Below are 10,410 nucleotides of genomic sequence, written 5' to 3'. Positions count from 1 at the left end.
GGAAAGACCCAGGCCGCGAAGCGAACTATCCAAGGAAACGCCAGATCAGTGAGAAAAGGGTTAATGCCACAAGGTTACCATTCCACATGGAAAATCCCTTCAGGGAAAAGCACAAGATATGAATTCTTCTCTACGCTTTCTTTGCAAATTGGAATCAGGACGCCAATGGCACGATATAATCAGGCATCTTTTCGGGGTCACCTATGTGAGGCAGGGGGCCTCACAGCTGCGTCACGTGACGCAAACTGGGCGGTTCGGTAAGCATGCGTACGCGAGCGTGTGAGCGGGTAGGCTGCAGAGCACGCGGGCTGTGCTGGGCGGGATGTTAAATGCTTTTCCCAAATCTTTACTGCAACAATTAGCCTTCGCTTCCTACTAGGGTAGATTTGGAAAATATTTGATCAGCCTTCACAGGCTTGCAGAGAAATTTGGTTGTATTAGGTAAGGCTTTTGTGTGACGCGTGTGTATACAGCGCTTGTATTTAATGGTTTGTGTAAAATCCAACTACGTGATGTCGCAAGCACACGGCATAAAGTTGATTTTAATTTGCTTTAGTTGGATACTGTGTCCAAGTGAGGTCGTAACATTTAAGTTCAAAACAAGCTGTTATTCCACATCCCCCTTTATACGTACATTTAAGATTTTGGAGGGTCAAGGTAGACATTATGAAATAAAATGAGACTACAGTAACTTTGTGCCTTTGAGTTACAAAAATCTTGTTAAAATTTTATTAGCACATTTGCAATACATGGTTAAATTCATCTTGGAGAGTTGATATACTTACATAATACACCTTAATTCTTTTTATTTCCCATTTCCCACCCTTTCCTCCACAGCATGGATACATGCAGAATCGTTTTGCAGTCAGAATTTCCAATCGATAACACTACATGTTAAATACTGCAAATACTTATTATACTGATTACATAGTTTAAAAAAGTTTCACTCCTGTAAACAGATTTTTGCCAGATACAAAAGCAAACAAGTGGTAAGTAAATCATAGCAGTCTTAACTATGGAAAAGGCATATTAAAAGTTTTTAAATACCAGAGATAAGAAAGGCCACATTCGATGATTTACAAATAATCATTAAATTTTTGAGAAACCATTAATTTTGGAAGTGTCTAGAATAGAGCAGACAAAATCAACTTTTGACTGGGAAGGGAAGAAAACCCATTATAATTTCAGCATTAGTTCTAACTGAAAGTGGGGGATTGATGTGTCTAAATTATAGAAAACTGTGTATGTGGAATGGAGAGGATTTACAGAAGAATCCTTATGAAATTTAGTAACTAAATGTAGAAAATGACATTGAACAAGAATGTCTCACCAGGTTTGGAAAACAGAAGAATGATGATGGATAAACTATACATTTAAAGTGAACTGAAGCCAAGTGTGACGTTAATTCCTTTTTGTCTGCTCCTGGGGTTTTAGGGCAAAAGCTGCAGCTCCAAGGGTCTCAACAAACCAGGCTTGGCTACCCATCCCGTAGCAACAGTAAAGAGGAGCAGTGGTGAAGGGCAGGAAAGGAGTTTTAAATCAGCATAACCCACGCTGGGGAACAGACAGGTTAAGATCTGTCTGTGGAGGACTGAAAGTAGCTTTAGAGTTGTAGAGGAAAGAGGGAAACAAAAGCAAGAGCAGGGGTCTGTAGAGTTGGCAGCCTAGGTGATCATCATCTGCAAGGTGCTGGGAGAGCCATCAGCACATGAAAGGACAGCTGGGTTCCCACTTGAAGCAGAGGCTTTGTTCCATCCCAGGTCATGAGCCCACTTGGGTGGTACTCTCATCCTGGCTCTGGACTTGGCCCTGGTAAGTGTCCCTGCAGGCCTTAACAATCTAGTTACTCGTGGTGTCCTCAGTTTGGAACGAGGATGAGAAGGGCCAGGTGAACCTAGGGCTAACAGAGCTTACATTACACTTTTTAAGTGATCAACAGACATGCAGAGCTAAGCAGGGGTCAGATCCAAAGTTTCAAGGCAGTCCGTGCTCCATTCCCGCTTTTAGCCCAGCCTCCAGGGCCTGGATTCATGGTTGTTGCTGGTAACCATTTAGAGTCGTCACCAGGTTGGTAGATCACTTCAGTAGGTAACTTGCCCCAGTGTTATATTAAGGAGTTAGAAGATCCTACTTTCCCGGCTTCCAAGCAGATATGCTTCCCACTACATGGTAACATTGGCAGCATGAGTACAGCAGTAATTGGGAGAAGAGAAGAGGAAGTGAGACAAGCAGTAGAAAGTAAGTTATTTTTTTTTTTTTTTTTTTTTTTTTTTTTTTTGCTTTTACTCCTAAAAGCTCATAATTGAAATTTTTGCAAAAATATAATCTGTACATTTCCTATCATGTCTTGCCTACCCAAATTCTGTAATTTGAAGTTTCTAGTATGTGTCTGATGTAAAGGCTGTCATGATCTAGACACTAGATTGTGTGTTTTAAGTGAGCTTTTAGGATAGTCTTCTGCTGAGGTGTATTAACAGCAGGAAGGCAATTTATCTAATCTGCTCTCCCCACACCAGGGCTGGAGGCGCTATCCAATGTAATTATGGAACTTGTACAAGGTTCTGTTCTGTCTTGTGTTCTCTCCACAGCTTGATAACACTGCTAGAGAACCTCATCTATCCTCTAACCCAATACTTAATTACTGTCCTACTTTTACTACATATTGAGCCCACATTTTTCCTAAAGGACAATACTTCATTTTTCATTGTATAATATATAGGAAGATAAGGTTCACCCATTTACTTAAAAATCGTGATGGGCACAGAGTATGCCAAGATAAGCAGTATGAAGCCTCAAGAAGCTTAAAATGCACAAACTTGCACCATTATCATGTCTTTTAAAAGTGTGGCCCCGAAGACCCTGTTCCCTGTAGACCCTGTACTAAATACATAAAGAATAAAGTAGATAAAAGTGTGTTTTTGCACAGTCTCAGTGGTGTGTGCAGCAATGCCCTCAAACAGAAGGACATCTTTTTGACTTGGAGATGGGGATGAGATCAGGCGAGACTTGTAAGTGGGGAGGGACGGAGAGAGCTTTGCGGAACAGCGCACAGAGGAGGGCAAGCCGTCTCCAGTGTGTGACATGCCAGAGCTAAAGGTGATCTTCCAGTGGGGAATTTGACTATCCTGGAAGTACCAATTCAGCCACTGAAGATGTTCGATACAGGAATGATGTACTAAAAATTATGCTTGTGACAGGGCGGTGCACACCTGTAATCCTAGCTCTCAGGAGGCTGAGGCAGTAAGGATCACCAGGAGTTAGAGGCCAGCCTGATGTGCGTAACAAGACACGGTCTCAAATTGGGTATACAAAAGCAAAACAAAAAGAATGTTTATGGGATACTCCAAGCCTAAGGGAAAAGATTTAAGGATGTACATTTTCCTCACTACGCTTTTATACTTGCCTTGAAACTTAAAATACTCAGTTCCTATACAGGCTATCCTGGGCATGGTAGCACACATCTACAATTCCAGTACTCAGGAGATTGAGGCAGGAGGATTGCCATGAGTTGAAGGACAGCCTGTACTACATAGTGAGACCCTGTCTCCAAAAAAAAAAGACAAAAAAAAATCCTGTATAGACTAATATAAATAACTAAATGGTGCTTTTATGCATGCCCAATAGTCAACTAAATATAAATGGAACACCAAAGAATTTAAGACTTAACAGATTCATATGTAATTAGAATTGAATATTCCAACTACTAAATCCAGGCTGGCCATGAACTCTTGATCCTCCTGCATTAGCCTCCCAAGTGTGAGGATTACACACATTGTGCCACCACTTATAATGGTAGGATTTATTTTGAGAAGGCATTTGTTTCTCAGAAGTTACTATTGCATACAAGCAGAGCCTCAAAATAAATCAGTTGTTCTAAGCCCTTCCATAGCACCACCAAGATGACTTTTATCTCCAGACAGTAAGTGGGCAGCATATCTAAAGAGTCACAGTAATATCCTGTCTCCGTCTGTTCTTCTAAGGGTCTATTTATCTTTCCTAAAATACCCTTTCAGGTGTCTACATCTCATTAATATAATATATAAGCCCCAAATTCTAGTCACATTTTTATGAACCCGCATAGATGTGATTAAATGTTTTTGTTTGTTTAGACAGGATCTCACTATGCAGTTCAGGCTGGCTTTGATCTCACTTTGTAACCCAGGCTGAACTCTTTTTAACAATCCTGCCTCAGCCTCCCAGTACTGGGATTACAGGCAGCACCACCACACTCAGCTGATGGTTCTTTTCTCCTGTTTAGGTGGGGCTTTGGTCAGTCACACACAGGCAGCCATTTAGTGAGTAGTGTTTTTCTTCTCCAACTGTATCAAAATAAGGAAACTCTAGTAATAGAAATAAGAGCTTTAATCACTTTCTTAATCTCTGAAAGCTTTTTAAAATATAGATGTTCCACTCCCTGAGATAGTAATTTTTATGGTCTGGGTGGGATCCAGCCATGGTTAAGCTTCTAAGGCGATTCTAAACTGCAGCCACTACTGAAAATCACTGGGTTAGGCGCTGTACTCTTCATAAAAACACAAACCTTATTTTCATCTTTTTCTTTCTAACTGGCTAACTCTTGACTTAATCAGCAAATAATGAATTTGGTTTTGTATTATTTGAATTTGTTAGGCAACAAAATGTCACTAATCATCTTGGAAACAATCTTTTAAGCCAACTAATTAAAAGCATTACATAACAATTTATAGCTGAAACTAGTAACTATGTATAAAAAACTTATAATTGTAGTTTCCCAAACTATTGAGAAATCTTATCCTGAACATTAAACATGAGATTGGAAAATAGTGCTATTTTAATCAAATAGCAAGCTCAGTTTCTGCTTCAAATTCTTTATTATACATTATGGTTGCACAATTTGAGGCTGGGTAAATACAATTAAATTTCAAAATCTCTGAATATTTTCTAAATTACTACATGCAAGTGACCATGAAAATATTTGGCATTTTAAAAATTCTGAACAGGCACTTACATGAAGGAAAACACTACTATCCATAGATACCCACATTTAAAATGCTCCAGCACATGGTACTTGGAACCTTTGGCCAGCAAAGAGGTTAGTTACTAACCATTTTATCAAAGTGCCATAGTAGAGAAACAGGTTTAAGTAAATGTAGTTTGGGTTATTAGCTCACTCATAAAATAAGATTAACTGACAAAACTTGCATTGAAGTATATTAAGATATCGGTATAAAAACCAGTGAACAGTAAATGAAAGCACTTTACAGGCTTTGTTTTGGTTTCCACACTCCACACTTAAGTGTCTTTGAGACAGACCCCATGCATGGGAGTGCATGACTGCAGCCTTCCTTGGTAGACACTGAACAGATGACTTGGATTAGTGTTTAAAAAAAATTAAGACAGACTGGGTGAAGTTTGAGTGGAGTTTGAACTAGCCACAATTCCAGTTTAACAAACATGAAACTGTCTGTATCTAGATAATTACATGTCTCACAAGTTCCCTCCTGATCGCCCAATTTTCCACTGAAGAATGAATAAATTTGTAAATCATGAAAATGATTATTTGCATACATGTGACAAGAACATTACTTAAAAATGTATATCTATGTTCAGATTTCTAATTAAGGGAAAACATGTAGTTGCTAACAAGTTCTTAAATGCCAACGTAAGTCAACTCCATGTTCCAGAACACACATGTGGTACTACTGGGAGTACATAGCAAAATGATAACTTAATATGTGGGAGAGAAGAGGGCCACAGTTGCATGCTACATAGCCCTCAGGGGGAGAAATATGCATACCACAAAAGTCTTCAAAGAGGGTAAAATGCAAAAAGCTATGAAACGGCAGACCCAGAAGCACCGTCAGTGAAACACTCCATATACGTTTCTCAAATGTATATGTAAAAACAAAGTTCTCAAAAACATTGAGATGTGCCAGGAATATAGCTCAGCTGTGCAGCGCCTGCCTGGCACCCACAAGGTCCTGAGTTTGATCCCCAGTACCACAAAGAAAAAAAACAAAACAAAACTGAGATACCATGTTCTAAATCTTTGCAGGGTATAACATCCACTTATATTTTCTAATTTGATTTGAACACAAAAGTATGTAATTTTTTGCATGTAGATTATTCATTTGTATAAAAGGATTTACAGTCAACATTATAAGGAAAGAAAGCAAAATTACAAGTACCATCCTATTCAAATGAAAATCTTTAATGTTTATGCTGATGCAATATCTTGAGTGCTTATCATCAAAGTGTGTGGTTAAAAAATAAAATAAAGGCAGCTTAGGAAATTTCCAGTGTTTCAAAGAAAGCACTTTTGAAAATGTTTATACATGAACATTTAGTTATACTGTAAAATAAATGCAGCACTGTAAGATAAAGGAAGACTATTACATATGTAGTTTTGGCCTCTTCCCCCACACATGCTGCAACCATCTTTAACCTGCTGAAACTAATCTCAACGGATATGGATTTTCTCCTTTTCTCTTCCTAATTCAGTTCACATTTCAGGCTGTTCAGCAGATGCCTGTTCTGGAGATTCGAATCGCTGGTGAAAGTTCGTTCTCTGTTTCCTCAGTTTTTCAGGAGCTTTTCTCCACAAGATGATTTCCTATAAAGACAAACAGGAGACATCAACAAGTTAATGTTCTCCACTGGGCCTCACGTTTTCACTACGGAATACTAATTGCAAGTTCAGTTTTAACTGTAACGATACTGAACTTCCTATTCTTTCTAAACTGATCTACATTCTGCCCGTGTTAGTCTTAGACTGTCTCCAGCTCCCTGCTTCCCTCAGCACCCTCACATAGAACCACCATCAGTGTGATCAGACCTTAAGTCCTAGCTATTATCTCTTTGTCAAATTCCTAAAACCTGTCCTGTGTTTCCTATTCCATTACCTTAATCTAAATTTAAGTCTTGGTCAGTTCAACCGTAGATACTAAAACTGCTTCCCTGTAAGGCTCCTGTCTCTCTTGCCTGAAACCTTATTCTGCTTCACCCTTTGTAACACAGATTCATTTTGTAAAAATACTGGTTGTATTACCCTGTAATAGCTCATTGTGCCTCCAGTATAAATCTCCAGTGGGTACTTAGGGTCCTCTTATAACCTGAATTTATCAACTCTACTTCCCTCCTTACATGCTTCTCCCCCACCAACCAAACTATTCCTTTCTGCCTCCAACCCACTTGAAATAAATTCACCCCATATCTTTGCCTCAAACTATCTATTATTTTGCCTGTTTAAATCTTATCCTAAGCAACCCATCCTGGTATCTCTCTTCTAAATTCCTTTTTTTCTTTTTGGTACTGAGAATCAAACTCAGGACCTTGTGTTTGCCAGGCAGGCACTGCTAAATTCCTAACATAATTTGCTTCGTCAAATCATGACTGGCTGATTGTTTTGTTTTACACAACATATCACAACTTAAAACATTTGAATGGGAGGGTGGGCAGTATGCTTACGTCAACAGTGTAAGCCAAGCAGTTGCTCTGGAAAGTGTAAATATCATGTAACTTACTTTAAAACTATAAGTTACCTATGTTTATTTATACAGCATTATGACTCCTTACTAGAGTAAGTTTTCTTTTCTTCTAAATTACTGTTAAAACTATTATTTAAGCTTTCTGCTATATAATTCCACCTCCACCATCTGCAATGTGCGGACCTGGAAAACAAATGGTGTATAAGAGGTAGTTTTAATATTCTTCACAGGTTGCACAACACTGATTTCTAACTTGGCTTTTGTAACGTTCAACTAACATTCAAATATTCATCTTATTTAATATATAAAAATTTTAATCACAGTATTCATTTGAATCTCACCAAAAGCTTTTTAACATTTTTCATTTTTTTTTTTTTTTTTTGAAATAGGGTCTCCCTTTCTACAGCCTTAAACTCCCTATGCAGTCCCGGCTGGCCTCAAGTTTGCAGTGATCCTCCTACCAGCCTCCTGAGTGCTGGGATTACAGGCCTGTACCCCATGCATGGTTTAGACTGATTTTCAAATGAGAACTTATTTTATGATGCTTTTGGAGGTCAGGGGGTACAGGAATTGAATTTACCAGGCAGGCATTGTGCCACTGAGCTAAATCCCTAGCCCCAAACTTTATGATGAACACCTCATCTGAAAAATATCAGAACTGTGTCACCATGTGGACATTTTAATAGAAGGGTTTAGTAAAGGAAAAATGAAGCTGTGTGTGTGGACTGTACTCTGGAAAGTTGGAGCAGGATTGAAAGTTCAAACCCAGCCTGGATAATTCAGTGTCTTCACGAGACCTTGTAAGTTGGGATAAGTGAGTAAAAGTGTAGTTCAGTGCAGAGGCCCTGAATTCAATCCCCAGTACTGAAAAAAGGGGGAAATGAAAGCTCAAAATCCATGAAATAAATGCAGCTAGGAGAGAAGTGAAAAAGGAGTAACAATGGAGATCTTTGTTGATTAAAAAAAAAAAAAAAAAAAATTAGGAAAATAAAGAGCCAGGAGTGGTAGGACAAACCTGTAATACCAGCATTCCAGAGGCTGAGGCCAGAGGATCACTGTGAGATTGAGGCCAGCCTGGACTACACAGACAATTCAAGAAGAACCTAAACTACAAAGGGAAACGCTGTTCCAAACAACAACAACGAAAAAAAGAGCAGAAGAAAGAAAACAAGAAAGACCTTGACAAATTACTATAGCTTTGGAATCTGCACAATGATTAAGAAGGAAAACTGTTAGTTTAATGCAATTCCCATCAAAATTCTAACTGCACATCTCACAGAATTAAAGAAACAATCCATAAATTCATTTGGAACCAGAGGAGACCTAGCATAGCAAAGGCAATTCTGGATAACAAAGGCAAGGCAGGGAGCATCACAATTCTTAAGACTTGAAATCATACTATAAAGCTACCGTGATTAAAAAGAAAAAAAAAAGCACATCTGTAATCCCAGCACTTGGGAGGCTAAGGCAGGAGGATCACTGTTCAAGAGTGAGTTCAAGACCAACCTGGGCTACAAAGTGAGCTCAAGTCTAGCTGCCTAAGCTGCATTATCAAGACCTTGTCTTAAAAACAAAAAGAACAGGGTGGTACTAGGGGAAAAAAACAAAACAAAAAACCCAGACCCAAGGATCAGTGGAACAGATTAGAAGATGCAGAAACAACTCCAGACATACTCAACCACCTCATCTTTGAAAAAGGTGCCAAACATTCACTGGAAGAAAGATAGCCTCTTTAATAAATGGTGCTGGAAAAACTGATTAAAATTGAACTCATCACATGGTGGCACGCCGCCTGTAATCCCAGCTCTTTGGGAGACTGAATATATGAGAATCACTGAGTCTGATCTATGTAGTGAGACCCTGTAGACCCTTACTAAAATACCAAAAAAAAAAATGAACCCATATCTTTCACCATGCACTAAACTAAATTCTAAATGGATTAAAGATCTAAATGTTAGAACAGAAACATCAGGGCTGGTGACATAGCTCAGCAGACTAAGCCCCTACCCTATTTAGGCAAGCGCCCCAACCAGGGTTCCCCAGCACCACATGCCACAACGGCCCCATCCCCGGGCTGAGCTGGCCCGAGTCTGGGCATGGTGGTGCACACCAGTAATCCCAGTGCTGCGGAGGCTCAAAACAAGACAGTCTGAGCTGCATAGTGAGACCTTGTACCAAATACATGAAAAAACAAACACCAGAAACATTAAATCTGCTGGAAGACAGAATCAGTAAAACTCCTGAAGACACTGGTGTAGGGGAAGACTTTATGAATAAAACCCGAATTGTGCAGGTACTATCACAGACAATCAACAACTGGGATCTCATAAAAAGCTTTTTCACAGCAAGAAAAACCACCAAAGAGACAACCCACAATGTGGCATTTTTCCACAATGTGACAAAAATGTTTGCCAGCTCTTCCTCAGAGGATTATTGAGAACATATAAAGAACTAAAAAAAAAAAAAAAAACAAAACCAACAGACCTCCCAAAATTTATTTTCTATTTATTTTTGGTACCAGGGATCAAACTCGGGACCTTGCACTTGCCTGGCAGGCACTTATGCTGCTGAGCTACATCCCTGACCCTTACTTTTTTTAGACCTCCCAAACTTAAAAGACCCAATCTGGACATCTGAGAAGAATCACACTTCTCAGACCAAGAAATACAAACAGGAAACACAAAGAAATGTTCAGATAATACTGGCCATTTAAGAAATGGCAAATCAAAACACTGAGATTCCATCTCACCCTGGAAAGAACAGCTATTATAAAGAAATCAACAAATACTGGAGGGAGTGCAGATCGGTACAACTACTATGGAAATCAGTATACAGATTTCTCAACTATGACTAGAGGTCCCACTTGACCCAGCTATTCCTTTTCTGGGTATTTTCTCAAATTTAAAAACATAGTATAGTGATATATATGGAGCCATGTTTATCA

General features: G+C 39.0%; 1 protein-coding gene across 1 annotated transcript in view; it reads right to left on the bottom strand.

Moving 5' to 3' along the window:
• Positions 1 to 6,169: 6,169 nt before the first annotated feature.
• Vps26a (VPS26, retromer complex component A) overlaps positions 6,170 to 10,410 on the bottom strand; it is a 31,476-nt gene continuing 27,235 nt past the window's right edge. Inside the window, 1 exon segment of the mRNA XM_004623954.2 lies at positions 6,170 to 6,592. Within this exon segment, the coding sequence (XP_004624011.1) occupies positions 6,482 to 6,592 (111 nt within the window). The 3' untranslated portion in view covers positions 6,170 to 6,481.

The sequence above is a fragment of the Octodon degus genome, unplaced genomic scaffold (genome assembly GCF_000260255.1).
Source record: "Octodon degus isolate 3935 unplaced genomic scaffold, OctDeg1.0 scaffold00005, whole genome shotgun sequence".
NCBI lineage: Eukaryota > Metazoa > Chordata > Mammalia > Rodentia > Octodontidae > Octodon > Octodon degus.
This window is presented reverse-complemented; position numbering and strand designations above follow the sequence as displayed.